Raw genomic sequence first — 20,557 nt, forward strand, 5'->3', positions numbered from 1 at the left:
TAGGGTTTACAAATCCTTAATCACTCACAATTCCTTAGGAAAGACCTGATGCTTTGATACCATGTTAGTGTGAAACCAAAATACAGAAAAATCAATTATTTTCTATTCATTAGAGTTCAATGTATACATAAAAGCACTAAAGTATAGTAAAAAGACAACAAAAGACAAATGAATAATAACATCCTATATTTACTCATATATACTATATAGGTACCTGATACCAATACACCAAAAGTTGGAAACATTTACTCATATCAACTAGAAAGTCCGAAACCAATAGGAAAGCAAGAAGCCAGCAAAGTAAGGAAGGTCAATTTGGGAATTTCAATATTTCATTCCACCAATCAAAATGCCTCGTTTCTCAGGGGCATACATGTAAATTGCAACCCACTCCTCGTTCATCAAACAAGCTTTACACAATACACAAAAGAACTCAGGGCATGGAAGAAGAAGAAAATGATGAACAAATTGTAGAAAAGAAAGATCTAACTAACAAACAAACAATTTCATGGAAACATCGTCGCCGCCGAAGATGGAAATCCAATTATAGAGGAGAAAAAGAATGAGAACAAGAAAGAGAGCAACACGGATGGGGGATCAAGTGACGCGGTGGATGGAGTCAAGCTCACCAAAGGAGAAGATGGTGGAGATGAAGGAGCCGCAATTAGAGGAGAGGATCTAGATGCTGAGAAGGAGACCCAAGGCGCTTAGCAGTCGGAAATGGCTTTGGAGGTTATTATACCAGTCAAAGTTTCTTTTCAACAACAAAATGAATGTTTGGACTACTAATGTTTATGGTCCTATGATTATTGAGAGAAGATTTTTTTATGGGATGAGTTGTGTTTAGTTTATTTATACTGTGATGTTCCTTGGTGTATTGGTGGTGGCATCAACACTACACTAGAAATATGAGATAAACCAGTCAGTTGTGTTAATAGGGAAATGCATCACTTTAATTAGATTGTTACTAAGCTATGACTTACGAAATTACGATTGTCAAATGGAAAATTTTCTTGCCCAAAATTGAACGTTAACTCCATCGTTAATTGACATATTTAGTTACAAGGGAGTGAATTAGATCTTTGATAACTCTAGGGTATCCAAACAAGTCCAAATCTTCTCCATCCATTTTCCTATCATGCTTGAAGTCGGAAGCTTTGCTAGGAGTCCAACCCCTTTTTGGTTCTATAATCTCTCATTGAGTGTCCCAGAGAAATTTGTTATATGGAAGAATCTGATTCAAAAGATGAATCATATGTATGGGAGGTGTTGATGTAGTAGCATTATGGTAAATTAGTGTATTATGGCCAAATCCTTAATTGATTAGGATTGAGATTAGTTTCCATGATCGATTAGAAGACAAGATTATTTTCCTTCGTTTATTAGGATTATGATTAGTTTATTTGACTATGTAGGAGTAGGATTAGTTTGCTTCCAATTCTCTATAAATAGAGAGAATGTCTTCTTATATTGGCAACTTTTGATTCATAATAAAACGTTTGATTTTATTATTGGAGATTTCTCTCCTTTTGTCTTTTAGGGTACATCAATTTGCCATTCACTTGAAATTAAGAAATTGGAAGACTTGTATCAAGGAATGGTTTGGTAATTTTGAAGTAGGGGTGATAGTGAGTTCGGTTTTTGTTGGTTTTTGAGCCAACCAAGAACCAAACCAGACTAATAGTTTTACAAAGAAGGGATCCAAACCAATGCCCAATAAAGAATAAAACCAATGGATTAGTTTTTAATTGGTTTGGTTTTCGGTTTTTGGTATTTCCTTTTTTTTTTCAAATTTTTATTTTTTTTTTCTATTTTTTGTTTTGAATTGGTTTTTTTTGCTAATTTTAAATTAAAATTGTGTCTATTTTTTTTATAGATTGAAATTTGATATTTTTGTTTTCTTTTTCTTGGCACTTTTTTAAATAAAAACATACAAACGCCATAATAATTGCTGGATTTGCATGGTTTGTTTCGAAACTTGAGAATAATGTATTATCCTTCGAGGAAAATAGTTTCCAGTCTCATACTAAAAGTGAATTTTGGAATTACATGGTGGTGGAAAGGTGCTACAAAACATTATTTTTTTCTCTTATTAATCTTAAGAGGAAAGAGTTTCTTAAATAGAAGAAATACCCAATTGCAAATAAGGAAAGAATAAAATAATTACAAATAAGGAAAGAATAAATTACAACAAATATAATACAATAAGTACAAGATAAAATTTCACAATAAGCTGGTTTGAAGATATCATTCATAGCCAGCTTGTCAATCAACTTGTTGAATTGCCACTTTGAGGGACTTGAAAAGATGTGTCTGAGCTAACACTACATGCTCTCTCCTCTCCCCTCTCCCCCTTCCCATCCTCCTTCCTCTCCGATTCTGACCTTCCTCCCCAGCCATATCTTCTCCAACCACGCCGGTGACATTCGTTTAACGGTCAGCCCCAGATCTCATGGAGGTGAAGAGTTGCAAAATAGGTGTTCATTTCTTTTGTATGTGGAAAGTGAGCAACGGTTTTTCCATAGAAGACATGAAAAAAGGATAAAAAGTTCTTTTCTCATCACCAATGGCGCAATGGTTAGATGGTAGCATGTAGAGATTGTTGTACGATCTATCATTTGAATTTTTCCTTCTTAAGGAAAGAGTTGATCAGTGTGTCATCCGCCTATCAAAATTTTGGGACAGCAGAGGATGGTTTGCGGAATGTGCGATCTGGCCCTCAATGGGTGGAAGGAAAAACATCCACATCCCTTTTGGTGATGGAAATTTCGGCTGGCAAGAGTTTAATGATATGGTCAGCGGTTGCCTCAAGGATTCCTCGTCCAATACGTTTCCTTCTGAGAATAACCTCCCCCCTTCAAAAGTTGACAAGTCACCCTTGAGCACCTCTCATCAGCCACAGGGATCCTCAAGGAACCCGAGATCCCTTGTTTCCTCTGTTTCGTTGGTCAAAGAATAGAATAGGCATCACCAATGGGTTATCAAGCATCCTGATGTGCTCCAACCTGACTTTTCCAACCTATGGATTGTCTCACGCCTCTTTGAGTTCGATAATTGGCTTGATATTAGTACAACACTCAAAGACCACTTCCAATCTAATGTTATTATCAATCCTTTATTTGCAGAAAATGCTCTGGTGACAATGGAACAAGACTCCTTGGATGAGCTGAATAAAAACTCAGGCAAGTGGCAGAAGTTCGGCTCCTTCCACCTGAAGTTCGAAAGATGGAACAATTCCATCCACGACAGACCAGCTTATGCCAGAGGATATGGTGGCTAGATTTCTATTAAGAACTTACCCCTTGACCACTGGTGCAAGCAAACATTTGAGGCGATCAGGAAATACTTTGGTGGGTTAGAAAGCATAGCAATGGAAACACTTAATTTGATCAATGTCTCAGAGGCCAAAATTAAAGTAAAGGAGAATCTTTGCGGTTTTGTTCCAGCAACAATAGAAGTTTCAAATGAAAGAAGGGGCTCCATCTACTTGAATTTCGGCGATATTTCGTCATCCAACCTTCCAAGCAAGGTCAGGGGTGAATTATTTGAGTCTGACTTTACAAATCCCATTGATTTAATTCGCCTGAACAAAGTTAAGTGCGATGAAGGCATTTTATGTGATCCATTAAATTCAAATTTCAATTTCCTCCTTCCCTCCAACTGTAATATTAAATTCTCTAGAAGCCCAGGAGTTTTTGTTGATAAAATAGAGAACAGGAAGAGAGAGAATAAGTTCAAGGCCAAAAAGTCAAGAGGCCATTCGTCTTCTGAGCCGGCCCCCCCGATCCTACCTCAAACCTCTGTCGGTTGATCTTCCCAAGTTACCCTCTTCATATCTGCCTTTAGAGGAAAAAGCTTTTAATATTGAAAAGAAGCCTGAGGGTCGTGACTCTTCAACTTCTCCTAAAAAAGGCACCAAAATTGGTTTGCAAAAAATCAGAAATGCCGGTCCGGCTTTTTTTTTTCAGGAAGTCGTTTCGTCTCCAAACAATATTGAAAAGTTTGGTGCCCAAGATACTCTCACGAAGAAGCTGGAGGCCTCAGTTTCTTATCCAATCTCCCACAAACGGTTCCAAAAGTTGAAAAGGAATAAGTCATTTAAGTCTTTCACTACAGCAAAAAGGAAGTCGTATGGGCTGCGGCCTTTTACCAAACATTTCATCAGAAAACACACGTCCTTTCAAAATCCATGGTCAGCCATCCCTAATCTGGATATTCTTGAAGTAAGTTGTGCTAACCTCCAAGCAAATCCTCAAACCTCGGGCCTAGGTAGGGAGAATTCTATGATCCTACCTTCTCTACACTGCATCCGAAGTGGGAAATCCTCTCCAGAACATCAAGTTCTCAACTGTAACAAGTTTATTTCTCCTTCTCCATTCTCACAAGACTCGGAAGATGATTTGTTGGCTAGTGTGAGTAGTGAGGAGCAGATCTTATAGATGTTGATAACAACAAAGACCTCGAAGATGGCCAAGTGGACATTGATTTCTCCCTGAATCAGCTTTTTCTTCCTCAGGACGATCCTTCATAGGTTAGTGAAAACAACTTCCCCATCCCCTCTCTTAATTTGTCAGATGTCCCCCAATCCTTACACTCCATCATAAAAGAGAGTGACTTCGTCTTGGCCTGATCAAAGGGGGAAGAATTAAAGTATCCTCGGTGGTCCAGAATGAAGATTGTTACTTGGAACACAAGAGGCTTAGGGGATTCTTCAAAAAGACTGCTTCAGAAAAGATTTCTGAAAAAAGTCAACCCAGATATCCTCCTTATTCAAGAAACAAAAAAAGACAGAAGTGAGGGTTCCTTTATCAATAGCCTTTGGAGCTCAAAAGAGGTAGGATGGGCCTTGGTTGAAGCTAAAGGAAAATTGGGAGGTTTACTCACAATGTGGGATGAAAGCAAAATTCTAGTTTCCTGCAGTTCGAAAGATGAATTCTCTCTTTCAATCAAGTGTCAAACAATAAACAAAAAGATTTGCTGGATTACAAATGTCTATGGCCCTTGTGATTACTGAGAAAGGAGAAGAATGTGGGCGGAATTATCCTCCTTGGCTAAGAAATTCGATGATCCCTGGTGTATTGGTGGGGATTTCAACAACATTCGAAGAAGACATGAGAGATACCCAGTAGGAAGAGCAATGAGGATATGAATGACTTCAACAAGTTCATCAGGTTAAACAATCTGCTGGAAATTCCACTCTCAAATGGCCAATTCACTTGGTCTAAGGAAGGAGATGTTGCTTCCAAATCTCTCCTAGACCATTTTCTTGTATCAAGCACGTGGGAAGATGTTTTTGATAATTCAAGGGTTGCAAGACAAGCTAGAACCATGTCAGATCACCTTCCTTTTACCTTAGAAGCAAGAGCATTTGAGTGGGGGCCCTCACCGTTTTGTTTTTGTAACAGCTGGTTGAGCAATAAAGAGTGCTGTAAATTGATTGAAAAATCTCAAAAAAAAAAAAGAGGGAAAATCATCAGTGGGGAGGCTTTACTCTCTCCACAAATTTGAAAAAAACTAAATCAGCTCTTAAAAAATGGTTTCATGAATATGGGAAAGAGATGAAGTTGAAAGAGGAAAGTTTACTAAATGAACTTCAAAGAAAAGACTCAATGACAGTGGATGTTTTTTCACAGATCAGGGTTGATGATGCATCCTATTCCTTGAAAGCAGACCTGCTGGCATTATACCAACTGGAAGAAAGAAGTCTAATTAAAAAATGCAAGTTAAAATGGTTAAAAGAAGGGGACGAGAACACCTCTTTCTTCCACAGATTCTTTTCTGCTAGAAAAAGAAAAAATTTGATTGCAGAATTGCTCAATGACCAAGATCTTCCAACCAAATCCACCCGGGACATTGAAGATATCATTTTGGGCTTTTACTCCTCATTGTACTAAAAAAGTGATGGTCCTCGGGCCATTCCCCTTAACCTTGATTGGTCTAGAGTCTCAAGAAGCCAAAATGAGCAGTTGGTAGTAAGTTTTTTTACTTTAGAAATCAAGCTGGCAGTGAAAGGGTTGGGAAGAAACAAGGCACCAGGGTCGGATGGCTTCACACTAGAATTCTTCATCCATTTTTGGTCTCATTTGAAAGACAACCTTATAAAAATGTTTGATGATTTCTATAGCAATGGTAAACTCAATTCGTGTATTAAAGAGAACTTTATTTGCCTAATTCCAAAAAAGTCCAATGCAGTGAAGGTCAAAGATTTCAGACCAATCAGTCTCACAACCCTCTTGTACAAAATAGTTGCAAAAGTTTTAGTTGAGAGGCTAAAAAGAATCATGTCAAACATAGTAGCCCCTACTCAAAGTGGCTTTATTGAGGGAAGACAAATCCTAGACCCTATCCTAATTGCAAATGAAGTAGTTGAGGACTATAGATCGAAAGGGAAGAAAGGTTGGATTCTAAAGCTTGATTTGGAGTAAGCCTTTGATAGAGTGGACTGGTCCTTCCTTGAAAAAGTCCTACTTGGTAAGAATTTCAGCTCAAAATGGATCTCTTGGATTTTGGGCTGCATCACCAATCCAAAGTTCTCCATCTTTATCAATGGAAGGCCTCGTGGAAGGATAGTGGCAACTAGAGGAATCAGGCAATGAGATCCCCTTTCTCCTTTCCTTTTCATCCTTGTGGGAGAAATGTTAAATGCCTTAATCAACCGGTTACATGAGAAAGAATGCTTTGAAGGCTTTTTGGTAGGAAAGGATAAAGTCCATATCTCAATTTTGCAATTTGCCGATGATACCCTTATCTTTTGCAAATATGATGATGCTATGCTAGTCTCTTCGGGCCACACTTGACCTTTTTGAATGGTGTTCTGGTCAGAAAATTAATTGGGAAAAATCATCTCTTTGTGGTATAAATATAGACCTTAACATGCTGAACAAGTGGGCAGCCAAGTTCAATTGTAAAGCAGAGCAGCTTCCCCTACTCTATTTAGGCCTTCCATTGGGAGGTTATCCGAAAAAGACAGTTTTCTGGCAGCCGGTTATTGATAAACTTCAAGGCACTCTTGACAAATGGAGAAGATACAACATTTCAAGAGGAAGAAGAGCAACTCTTTGTAAGTCAGTTTTTTCAAACCTCCCCACTTACTATATGGTCTTCCTTCTTGATACCAAAAAAAGTGTTATCCATCTTAGAAAAAATATTGAGGAACTTCTTTTGGGAAGGCCACAAAGGGGGTAAACTAAATCATTTAGCCAAATGGGAGCATGTGGCTAAATCTCATGAAGAAGGGGGCCTTGGTTTGGGAGGCTTGAAAGAGAAAAATCTGGCTCGTCTAGCAAAATGGGCTGGAGATTCCAGCATGAAAGCTCTTCCCTTTGGTGCAGAGTGGTCAAAAGTATACATGGCAGTAACAATTTTGGGAGTCACACATCTGGTAAGGCAGTGAACAGCTTTAGAAGCCCATGGGTCAGTATTTCAAGGGCTTGGTTGAAAGTGGAAAACCTGTCGGTTTTTTTTTTTAGGCAATGGACTTAAAATTGCTTTCTGGTTAGATGCTTGGCTTGGCAATCCCCCCTATTGTCCAGATTCTTCAGATTATTCAGATTGTCCACTCAACTAAATGGTTCTGTGAGGGAGCATTGAGATCACAACACTAACTCTTGGAGCATCTCTTTTAGAAGACATTTAAAAGATGAAGATATTATTGAATTTCAAGATTTGTTAAGCCTCATTTCTAACCTAAAGGTGCAAGATTGCCCTGACTCAAAGGTTTGGTCTTTGGAATCCAATGGAGTTTTCTTGGTTAAATCCTTAACCAATTATCTTCGCGAAGCCCCTCGAATTGATCTTCTCCTAAATGAAGTTCTTTGGAAATCAAAAAGTTCAAGGAGAATAAATATAGTCCTTTGGATAATGGTTTTTGGAGCCTTAAACTGCTTAAGTGTGCTGCAAAAGAAGCTTGTCTCCCACTATATCTCCCCCAATATATGTGCTTTGTGTAAAAAGAATGGGGAAGACCTCTCGCACCTTTTTTTCGACTGCTTTTATGCACAAAGCTGCTGGTTTTCGCTCTTCAATGTCTTTAACTTGTGCTGGACCTTCGGAGCAGACTTTAGCCTAAATGTACAACAGCTGTTGATAGGGCCTGTTCTCAAGAAAACTCATCAAATTCTGTGGGTCAATGCTGTAAAGGCTGTGTTAGCTGAATTGTGGTTTGAGCGGAATCAAAGAGTCTTCCAAGACAAGGAAACCCCATGGTTCTCAAGATATAAAGCAGCAAAGCTGAAGGCCTCTCTTTGGTGCTCCCTCTCAAGCTCCTTTGCAGCATACTCTAGTCCGGAAATCAGTCTAAATTGGCATTCATTCCTTTCTCCAGCTTTCTGAAGTTCACATTTCTTCGAATTTTTAGTTCTCTTTGCTGTGATTGTTCCTTCTCCCTTAATTTTCCAGCCGGTTCTTTCTTTCTCGTTTTTAGAATTGTATCCCTTTGTATTGCTTTAATTTAGAGGATTTTCTAGTGTTTGGATGTGATGAGGGGTGCTAAGGGGGTGTCAACCTAGTTGAGATGCCCGGGTGCACCTACTGATCCTTATGACTTTTTTGTAAATTGAGCATTAGTTTCACTTCATTTTCTTAATGAATAAAGAGACTTGTTTCCTTTTCAAAAAAAAGAATCGTCACTTTGGAAGACCTTTGGTTAACACATTTGTAATTTGCTCTGCTGTCGGGAAAAAGGGAATGCATATTATTCCTGCATCAATCTTTTTCTTTATGAAGTGTTTATCAACTTCAATATGTTTGGTCCTATCATGAAGGACTGGATTGTGGTCAATGGAAATTGCTGACTTGTTATCACAATAGATGCGTGTGGGCATTGTCGGAGAGAAATTCAATTCTTCCAATAGCCTTCTTATCCATATGCCTTCACAAATACCATGGGCTAATGCCCTAAGTTCTGCTTCAGCACTATTTCTTGCAACTACACTTTGTCTTTTTACTTTGCCAAGTAACTAAATTTTCTCCAACAAAAGAGCAATACCCCGAAGTAGATCTTCTATTAGTCGTGCTTCCTGCCCAATCAGCATCAGTGTAAACCTCAATATTTAGGTGGTCATGCTTCGTGAATAATGTACCTTTTCTTGGAGTACCTTTCAAATATCTCAAAATTCTATAAATTGCTTCAAAGTGAACTGACCCGGGAGCATGCATGAACTGACTTACTACACTAACTGCGAAAGCAATGTTAGGATGTGTGTGAGAGAGGTATATGAGTCTCCCTGCAAGCCTCTGGTACTTTTCCTTTTCTTTTACTTATTTTTCAGTTGTAGTAACCAATTTTAAATTTTGCTCAATAGGAGTTTTTGCTGTCTTGCAACCAAGTATATCTGTCTCATTCAGTAGGTCAAGAATATACTTCCTCTGGTTGACAAGAATGCCATTTTTAGATCTGGCAAACTCCATTCTTAGGAAAGGTTCCCAGGTCCTTGATTTGAAAATCATTAGCAAGGTTTTTCTTCAAGATATTCAGTCCTGTCTCATCATTACCTGTAAGAATGATATCATCAACATACACTATCAAAACGACCAACTTACCACTTCCAGTATGTTTATAGAACATAGTATGATCAACTTGACTTTGATTGAATCCATAGCTCGTGATTGCCTTTCCAAACCGTTCAAACCATGCTCTGGGAGATTGTTTAAGCCCATATAATGATTTCTTTAACTTGCACACTTTGTTAATCCCAAGATCCACCTCAAAACCAGGTGGCAAGTCCATAAAAACCTCTTCTTCAAGATCCCCATTGAGAAAGGCATTCTTCACATCAAGTTTATAAAGAGGCCAATCAAAATTAATTGCCACAGACAACAAGATTCTAATAGAATTAATTTTAGCTACTGGAGCAAATGTTTCTTGATAATCAATGCCATAGGTTTGAGTGAACCCTTTGGCAACCAATCTAGCCCTATACCTTTCAATACTACCATCAGCTTTACATTTTACAATGAACACCCATTTGCATCCCACCGTCTTCTTATCTTTTGGTAGTTCGACTATGTCTAATGTGCAATTTTGTTTCAGTGCATTGAACTCTTCCATCACTGCTAATTTCCAATTCAAATCATTTAGGGCTTTCTGTATATTCCTTGGAACAAATAGGTTGGTTATTTTGGATGTGAAGGCTTTATGACAGTCGGACAATCTATGATAAGAAAGATAGCTTTCAATGGGATATTTGATGCATTTACGAGTACCTATCCTATGGCAATTGGAATATCAAGATCTGAGAGATCAGGTAAAGGATTAGAAGGAGATGAACTAGGAAAAATAGGAGTAGAGTGTCTAATACCTGGATCTTCAGGATCATTCATCGGAGTATTTGATTGGTTCTGTGATAAGTCAATTGTCTGATCTCGGACTGTTTGAGTCAAGTTTCTTCTAGTATAAACCTGAAGTTCAGGATTTCGACTTGTAGAGTCATTTTGTAGTGTTTCTCCCCCTGAGGAAGAATTCTCCATACTTGGTATCGAAGGACTAGAGCTCATAATTGTAGGACCACTGATGTTTGGGAGAGAGAAAGTATCCCAAAAATTATCTTCAAGGTTAGATATCTCCCCCTAAAGAAAATTTGGGCAAAAAAAAGGTTGATTTTCCAAAAAAGACATATCCATACTCTCAAAATACTTGTGGGTCAAAGGATTAAAACATTTGTAAGCTTTCTTATAGTAACATAGCCTACAAAAATGCATTTAGTGGCTCGAGGATCAAGCTTAGTTCGAGAAAGAGGAGAAGTATGGACATAAGCAGTACACCCAAAACAATTTAATTGGTAAATTAAAAGACAGCCGGTTATTTGGAAAAAAACTTATTGAAGCGATTAAGAGGAGTTTTAAAATTCAAAACCTTAGACGACATTCGATTGATCAGATATGCAGCTGTAAGAATGGCATCACCCCACAAATATTTTGGAACATTCATAGAGAACATAAGGGCACGAGCAACTTCAAGTAAGTGTCTATTCTTTCTCTCAGCAATGCCATTCCGTTGAGGTGTGTCACGACACGTAGCTTGATGAAAAATGCCATTTTCTTACAAAAAATTGGATAACTGTTAATTGAAATATTCGGTGCCATTATCAGAGTGAAGAATTCGAATTTTAGTTCGAAATTGAGTCTCTATCATATTGTAAACCCGAACAAACACCTCTTTTACCTCTGACTTTTTTGTTAACAAATAAAGCCAAGTTAAACGAGTGTGGTCATCTATAAAGGTAACAAACCAACGCTTATCACTATGAGTTAAGACTTTAGACGGATCCTAAACATCAGTATGAATTAAGGAAAAAGGTGATGAAGCCTTGTACGGTTTAAGCAAATAGGTGGATCGATGATGTTTGGCAAAAATGTAACTTTCACATTGAAAAACTGAATAGTCAAATCCTTTAAATAAATTGGGAAACAGATACTTTAAATAAAAGAAATATGGATGCCCTAATTTACGATGCCAAAGCATGATAGTTTCTTTAACAGAAGGAGAACAAACACTACTCAAGCTCTGAACTTTTTTATGACTAGTAGAAACTTCATCAAAGTAATAGAGATCATCAATCATCCTAGCACGTCCAGTAATAGAAACCACCAATCATCAATCATCCTAGCACGTAATATAAGTTTTTTAGTCAAAGGAATAGTTCCTTTTCCTGCAATAGAGGTGAAGCTGTCATCGGCAAAGCGAATTTTTTATTGCAATACACAGGAGAATATGATTCAAATAAACAAGAGGAACTGGTCATATGATCAGAAGCTCCAGAGTCTATAATCCATGGAGATGAATTAAGGCAAGAGAGAGCTTGAGGACAAGTACCTGATTGTGCCAAGGAAATACTAGGATTATTAGATGATGAATTGGTCTGTAGCAGCTTCAAAATTTGATCAATTTGCTCTTTATTAAATGGCCTGGAGTCAACAATATTAGCATTAGAGGCATGTTGCTTAGAACTTTTCCAATTCGTAGTTTTTCCATGAAATTTCCAACAAGTTTCACGTGTATGTCGAGGTTTATTGCAATGGTCGCACTAGACACGAGGCTTTTCATATGGCTTATTGGATTGATTAGAAGCCTTCATTGCAGTATTTTCAGTCACCAACGCAGAGCATTCAACTGAGTCAATAGGTTTTTTGCAAATCATAACATTCCTGCGGCTTTCTTCCCTGCGAACTTCAGAAAAAACATCATTAATAGTTGAAGAGTAGTTTTTCCAAGTATTCTACCTCTAACTTCATCGAACTCAACATTGAGGCCGACAAGGAATTTGTAAATATGACCATCTCAACAGTTTTCCTATAGTGCTTTTGGTCCTCTGTAGACTTCCATTCATACGTATCAAAGAGGTCAAGGTCTTGCCAAATTCCTTTTAATGAGTGAAAGTATTGTGTAACGGAGCTAGTTCCTTGTCGTATATCACCCAATTTTAAGTTCAACTCAAATACTTGTGACTGGTTGCCCAAATCAGAATACATCTGAGTTACACTATCCCATAATTCCTTGGCAGTAGAGTAACACATGTAGTTACAACCAATGTCTTCGACTATGGAATTGACAAGCCAAGTCATAACCATGGAGTTTTCAGCGTCCCATCCGGTGAATGAAGGGTCATTTGAACTAGGAATGGTTTTTTCTCCTGTGATGTAACCAATCTTCCCTTGTCCATGAATATACATCCGAACACTTTGGGACCAAGGAAGAAAATTATCCCCATTGAGTCGAATGGTAGTTATTTGGACAGTGGGACCGGTTGAATGGCCACGATTGTCGCAAACTCGAGTGATGGGTACCTTAGTGTCCGACATATCGTTGAAAAAAAAGGAAACCCAAAATACAAAATCAGTAGATTTGAAAAAAAAAAAAAACAACACAAAGGCTTAAACGAACAAGCAACTAGGAAAATTATAGCTGACGGACAGCGGCAACTGGTCGGCGGTGCAGACACGGTCGGACGACAGACTGTGAAATCGCGACCAAAAAACGCGACTCAAACAACATTCGCGACTTTCAGGCAGACGTCTGGCGGTGGAGCTTCAGGTGGTCGACGGCGGCGGTGAACAAACAGAAGGCAACGACAGAGCTCGACATCGGTTGGTACCGGCATAAGGTTGGGTTTTTTTCTAGGGTTTCAAAAAGAAAAAATAGGGTTTTTTTTTTTTTGGTTTTTAGGGTTTCAAAAATTTTGTTGCTCTGCTAGAAAATATTATTTTTTCTCTTATTAATTTTAAGGAAAGGGTTTCTTAAATAGAAGAAATACCCAATTGCAAATAAGGAAAGAACAAAATAATTACAAATAAGGAAAGAATAAAATTCAGCAAATATAATACAATAAGTACAATATAAAATTTCACAATAAAGGAAATAATCAACCAAAGGAATTCAACTCAAAAGTGTAAACTACTTTGGTTTAAGTCCAGAGATGAAAATACAACCTTTTTCCATTGTTTTTATAGTTTTTTATGAGAAAGGAAATGGATTCTCCTCTCTCTTATTTACTCAATGAATTGTACAACCCTAATTTAAAGAGGACAAAGTACATAAAAGTAATAGGACTAATGGGAAAAAATATACATGGAAAGAGAACTAGAATTGACAAAGGTTTGGGAAAGAGATATTTCCAGAATATTCTCACAAGGCTAATACCATAAATGACCCTGGTCAACAGTTTTTTTGGCTGCAAAAGAAGGTATCTCTTATTTCAAATCTTATTTCTTCAAATGGACAGACATTATCTTTAGCAGCGAGAATCCTCCTTTCTTATTATGTTCATGCTTTTTATTTTTATTTTAAGTATTGTTACTGTTTCTCTTATTTCACTTTGTTGTCGAGTTTGTATCTTTTGAGCATGAGTCTCTTTTCATTTCATCAATAAAAAGTTCTCTTATTTCAAAAAAAAATAAAATAATAATAATAATAATAATAATAATAATCATCCAACATTTCCTAAATTACCTTCCAACCTAATTTTTGAATTCCAGGAAGTACCAGAAACTACTTCTTTCCACTTCCATTAAACGGAAAAGAATCTTTCACAATTCATCCATTTTTTTTCCATCAGCAAATAATATCCATGAGCATAACTAATGAAAAAGGATTTATTAGTGATACAGCAACTACATTTCATTTTGTAAATGAAGAGCTTAACAAGAAACTTCAAAAGGTAACAAAAGATAAAGAACCTAGATCAAGGAGAGAGCAGCCCCTAGTTGTTCCCAAAAAGTTCCTTTTTATGGTGTTTCAAATGACAAACCATGGTTCTTAGCCGTCAAGTGGAACAGGAAACTTGACCTTAAATGTTATGGCCTATTTAAGATGTTGCCATGACTGCATCAAGTGGCATATCAGTTGGAACTACCTCCTCCCCTTCCTCAAAGTAGGGATTATGTTAGAATCAGAGTAACAACCTCAAAATAGGGATTATGATTTAACATTGGTATATTTAGTTAGGGTCACAAAATTATTAAATTTCAGGTGCAGGACTGAATAAGTTGGATTGATCTTTTCATGAAAGGCATGTTCTTGTTGATCCAATGGATTAATCGATCTCTTCATGAAATTCATGCCCATGTTACCAAGTTTTGTTGAATGATTTATGCAAATGATTGTAACTATTTTGAATTGATATGCAGATCTTTTTCTTCTACCATAATGTCTATAATGTAATTATTTTTATTTATCAGGAAATACGGTCAAGAAGTTGCAAAGATGATATTCATGAAGACAATGGTGGAGTGTAAAATTTGGGTGGAATCTGCGACCATCAATATATTGGTCAATTCTGTCGAGATGGTCAATCCACTGAACCAGAGAGTTCTAATCTTTCTGAGAATGGTTGTCTCATTTCTTCTTTGTAGAGATTAGCTTTCTTTTTCTATCTTCTGATTAAGATGAAACAAGAATTCTTTGTCAACAGAGGACATCTATGTATTCATTAGTTTGGTAATGGTAGTATGTTTGAGAATATGCATACAGTGTGTATTGTAGTCTTGGGGTTTCTTTCTTTTTTTCTTTTTTTTTTTTTTTGTTTTTACAGAAACAATTCATTGAACCACTTGTCAATTTCCAAAGGGAATTGCCTGAAAATCTTCCACTTCCCAACTGTACCTAGATCACTCAAAAGCTTCCCATTACTGGATTGAGAAAAGGGATTCCAGAACTTTCTTATAAAACCTTCTTAGTATTCATCGATGTGTGGTGAGCAAAAAGTTTGCCTCACTATAATCCATCCACACTAATTCCTGATTCATCTTCTCCCCATATGAATGGGAGATGGCACTGGCAATGGCAAGATTAGAAATCATTTTTGAACATCATTAGACTTCAAATTCCTTCTCACAACATCTACAAAAATTTTGTTAGAGCATACTTTATCTATGGAGGGGAGCTTAATCTGGATGTTAGATCCAATGAAATCTTCATACACTCTGAGGTAGTTACGTATTCCCAAATTGTTAGTTAACCTCTTTTACAAAGTTCCATAGGAATATTGATCAACTTCCTTCCCGTAGAGGGCATAAGCGAGTTGTACCATATTCATCTCGTTCTTGTAAAAACGAAATGTGAATGCCCCACAGAATAATAAATCCACTAAGAAATGTCCAAATCATTGCAAACGAGAGAAGGGAGAAGGATTACCATGTTATTGCCCACATTTTTGTAAAGATCATCTCATTTTTTAACCAAATGCTGTAGAAGGTGTTGTTGATACAACTCCTTAGATCCATAACTCAAAGAAGTGTTAATCCCAACAAAGGTAGCCGAGTGACGAACTTAAATGAAGGGCAATGAATTGACAGGTTAATCCCAAATGTCCAAATAAGGCAGAATTTCAATTACCCTGACAAAAATTGTAAGACTATGAAAAAAACCAATAACAACCCATCACAAATGAAACAACGTTGGTGGAAAACAACATACGTCAATGCCAAACTGTTGGTAGTGAACGAATGGCGATAGATGCAACAACGTCAACTAGGGTTAAAGTTGAGTGAAGGAAGAAGGCACGATGATGGAAGATGACAACTACAGTTACATGAGATGAGATGGGCTTTGTTGAAGACATAAAGAACAAAATGCCTCACATTCTCTCATTTTATTTGCGTTCAAAACTCTTTGGCTGAAATGTTGCAAGTTCCAGTCTAGATTTTTTCGTAGGAAATTGAGGGATGTTTCTGGAACCACAATTACTTGATTGTGTTGTTTTGCCACCTACTGAAGGTAGAATGAGATTACATGTTCCTATTGGTATTGAAAAGAAAGGTCGGTTCCCTTTTTGGGATATGTTACATGATTTTCTCCTTGTACTAATCAAGGGGATTTTTCAATCTTTAGTTTTTCGAACTCGGTGCATCTTACTTTATGTTGGATGAAGGTTTTAGTTTGCCGTCTGCAACTTTTAAGGGAAAAAATGTTATTTTGAACTCTTCTCTGGTGCATTTTCAACTACATAGCCTCTTTTCCAAGATAACCTTAAGCCTACACATCTTTCTTCAGAAATTGGTTAGTCTTCTCAGTTGTCTTATTAGGTTTCCAACTCTACACTTCATGCCTCTATCTTGAATTCTAGGCTTATTGAATTTTTCTTTTATTGATGAAAAATAGAGTAGGGAAAAGAAAATAGCACACCAAGAATTTACGTGGAAAACCCTAATTAGGGAGAAAAACTACGGGATAAGGGAATTATTATTAGAAACTGATACAATAGAATACAGTAGACCAACAACTTAAATAGAGAACAGGGAAACCCTAGGGTGCAATGAAAAAGACAAAATTGCCCCTAGAGCGCAAAACCCTAATTTCAACACTCCCCCTCAAGTTGGGGCGTAGATGTCAAGAAGTCCCAACTTGCTCACACACGCGTCAAACAACTGTCTGGAAAGACCCTTTGTTAGGACATCTGCAATTTGTTGATTGGAGGGAATATAAGGAACACAAATGTTGCCACTATCGAGTCTTTCCTTGATAAAGTGCCGGTTAATCTCCACATGCTTTGTTCTGTCATGTTGAATAGGGTTGTTTGCTATGCTTATCCGCTTTATTATCACAGTAGAGTTTCATTGGACTGGTATGCTCTTGATCAAGGTCTTTCAAAATTTTTTCAAGCCAGATCTCTTCACAGATTGCCAGACTCATGGCCCTGTATTCTGCCTCAGCACTGCTTCTGGCAACAATACCTTTTTTTTGCTTCTCCATGTAACAAGATTGCCCCACACAAAGGTACAATATCCTGATGTTGATTTTCTGTCTACTACAGATCCTGCCCAATCAGCATCGGTGTAAGCTTCGATACATCGTTTTTTAGTTTTCCTGAACATTAAGCCTTTCCCTGGAGAAGTTTTCAGATATCTCAAAATGCGCTCTACTGCCCCTATGTGTTCTTCGTATGGTGACTGCATGAACTGACTTATCATACTTGCTGCATAAGAGATGTCGGGTCTAGTATGAGAAAGATATATTAATTTTCCAACAAGTCGTTGATATCTTTCTTTGCTCATTGGAACACTTTTACTCATATTACTTAACTTTGCATTGGCTTCTATAGGGGTATCAACTGGTTTGCACCCCGTCATACCTGTTTCCTTGAGCAGGTCCAAAGTATACTTCCGTTGGGAAACTGAAATTCCTTCTCTTGATCGAGCTACTTCCATTCCGAGGAAGTATCTTAGTTTTCCAAGGTCCTTGATCTCGAATTCCTCAACCATCTTTGCCTTCAATCGGTTAATCTCTGAGGTATCATCACCTGAAATAATAATGTCATCAACATAAACAATCATAACTGCGATTTTTCCTGATACAGACCTTTTAGTAAATAGAGTATATGATCAGAATGACCCTGTTTATATCCTTGAGACTTTACAAACATAGTAAATCTGCCAAACTAAGCCCTTGGTGACTGTTTTAGCCCATATAAGGACTTTCTCAATCTGCAAACTCGGTGATTAAACTGTTTCTCAAATCCTGGGGGAGGACTCATATAGACTTCTTCCTCCAGTTCTCCATTGAGAAAAGCATTCTTCACATCAAACTGGTGAAGGGGCCAATCCTTATTAACTGCAATAGAAAAGAGGATCCGAACTGTATTCAGCTTTGCAACTGGGGAAAAGGTCTCTGAATAATCAACCCCAAACGTCTGAGTAAAACCCCTGGCCACTAATCTGGCTTTGTATCTGTCAACAGTTCCATCGGGCTTATACTTTATTGTGAACACCCATTTACATCCGACTGCTTTATGACCATTTGGAAGATTGACTTGATCCCATGTATGATTTTTCTCGAGAGCTTTCATTTCTTCCATAACTGCTGCTTTCCATTCAGGACTTTCCAATGCTGTGTGTATACTGTTTGGTATTACCACTCTGTCTAGGCTTGTAATGAGGGCCTTGAACTCAGGAGATAAATTACTATAGGATAAGTAACTTTGCAACGGATATTTAGTACATGATCTCGTACCTTTTCTTAGGGCAATCGGAAGATCAAAGGATTCATCTCTATCTTTATTTTCTCCTGACATACTGCATTCTCCCTCTGGTTCTGTTATTTTCCCACTCTGAACATTTTTTCCAGCGGGAATAAGAGAAGCTTCTTTTCTAGGTTATATCATGTCCTCAAGAGTCACACACTCATCTGTCTCTGCACCATCATCAACCTCAATCACATCCTTGCTGGCATTATCTTCCCTGCTTTTGCTCTCAACATTTTCAACACAAGCATCAGTGTTATCACATTTATTATCATGATCAGGGATAGGACTACTAGTACCTGAAACTGATCTCTGTTCAGACTCATGAACTGGAGTCGGAGAGATAACGGTGGCGCTATTTTCTTTCTGAGATTCTTTCTATAGTATGTGATCCAAGGGACTTGTTCAGTTGAGAGGATAGGTGCGCTGGTACTGACACTGACATCAAGTATGGTTTCAGGTTCAGGTAAGGCTGGGACCCCAATTGGTTTCTTCACTGGAATGCTCCCCCTGAAGAGAACCATTGGGAAAGAATGGATGATCTTCGAAGGTCACATCCATAGACACGAAGAGGTACATCAGAAAGAAGCCGAGTTTGGGTAAGACTCTTTGAAGAAATCTAATGGGGTTTGGAATTTTAGGACCCTGGATGGCATGCGGTTTATTAGATGGGCTGCTGTCAAGATAGCACCACCCCACAAATAAGAGGGAAGAGAGGTTGACAACATAAGAGAGCGGGTAACTTTGATCAGGTGATGGTTTTTCCGTTCGACCATTCCATTTTGTTGAGGAGTGTACGCACAGGAACTCTGATGTACAACACCTTTGGAGATAAGGAATTCTCGTAAGGTGTTACTAAGGTATTCTCGACCATTATCACTCTTGAGAATAGCGATTTTAACGTTGAACTGGGTTTCTATGGAATTGTAAAATTGTTGGAAAACTGAAGTGACTTCTGATTTATTTGTTAGAAGGAAAACCCAAGTTAGACGAGTATGATCGTCAATAAAGGTTACAAACCAACGCTTCTCAGCTATGGTAGGGACTGGTGAAGGACCCCAGACATCGCTATGGAATAGAGTAAACGGTTTAGAGGGCTTATAGGGCTGAAAAGAGAAAGAAACACGAGGCTGTTTTGCCTGGACACACACATCACATTTCAATTTAGAAATATTAATATTGTGAAAAAGATGAGGAAACAAATAGTTCATATACTGGAAATTAGGATGGCCAAGACGATAATGCCACAATATATAATCAGTTTCAGAAATGGAAAAATGAGAAGAAAACAAACTAGTCCTATCACATAGCCTAAAGGAAGCTTCTTCAGTAAGGAAATAGAGTCCCCTGTCATGTCGGGCAGTGCCAATCGTCCTCCCCGAGGTCAAATCCTGAAAAACAACATCATCAGGTGAGAAACTAACACGACACTTCGAATCTCTTGTTAGTTTACTAATAGATAACAGATTGTAAGACAATTTTGGCACATGCAACATATCTTGGAGTATTAAGTCGGCAAAGGGTGACACTCGTCCTTTTCCAACAACAGGAGCAAAGGACCCATCTGCAATTCTGATTCTTTCTTTTGCCACAACAGAGATAGCTTGTTAAAGTAAGCGGTAACGTCCATCGTTCCCTGTTTGCATTCATGGACTTGCTTACGTAGAGTATATAAACGTGAGGCATTTTGTCTCCTGGAGTAGAGTTTCTGGGCTGCCTCCCAAATATCACGGGCTGTAGTTGCTACAATAAAGGTTTTCCAACGGAGTTCCATACTGCCAATCAAAATTGATCTCAACAAAAGAATCCTCTCCTTTCCACATTCACTTTTGGGGTCACCGATCTTTGGTTTTGGTATTTCACCTGTCAGATATCCAAATTTGTGACGGCCCCTCAAGAGAGCCATTTTAATAGATTGGGACCAAGAGAAGTAATTATCACCATTGCCTATAGTTCCAGAACATTAATTTGAGGAGTAAGTAAGGAGCGAAGTTATCGAGTTTTCAGGGTATGGATTTAGATCTGATTGGAACTTGGATTTTGATCCCATGGCTTTCCCAATAGCAGCAAGCTGCTGTTGAAACATCTCGTTCTGTTGTTTAATC

The 20,557-nt window shown here is 37.9% G+C and overlaps 1 protein-coding gene across 4 annotated transcripts in view; it reads left to right on the forward strand.

Annotated features, from left to right (window-relative positions):
* The window catches only part of LOC120071354, a 118,739-nt gene that overhangs the window by 51,213 nt on the left and 46,969 nt on the right, over nt 1-20,557 (forward strand). For all 4 annotated transcript variants that reach the window (XM_039023583.1, XM_039023581.1, XM_039023582.1 and 1 more), the window contains one exon: nt 14,674-14,824. In XM_039023583.1, the coding sequence (XP_038879511.1) occupies nt 14,674-14,824 (151 nt within the window). The remainder of the gene's footprint in view (nt 1-14,673; nt 14,825-20,557) is intronic.

The sequence above is a fragment of the Benincasa hispida genome, chromosome 2 (assembly GCF_009727055.1).
Source record: "Benincasa hispida cultivar B227 chromosome 2, ASM972705v1, whole genome shotgun sequence".
Classification (NCBI taxonomy): Eukaryota; Viridiplantae; Streptophyta; class Magnoliopsida; order Cucurbitales; family Cucurbitaceae; genus Benincasa; species Benincasa hispida.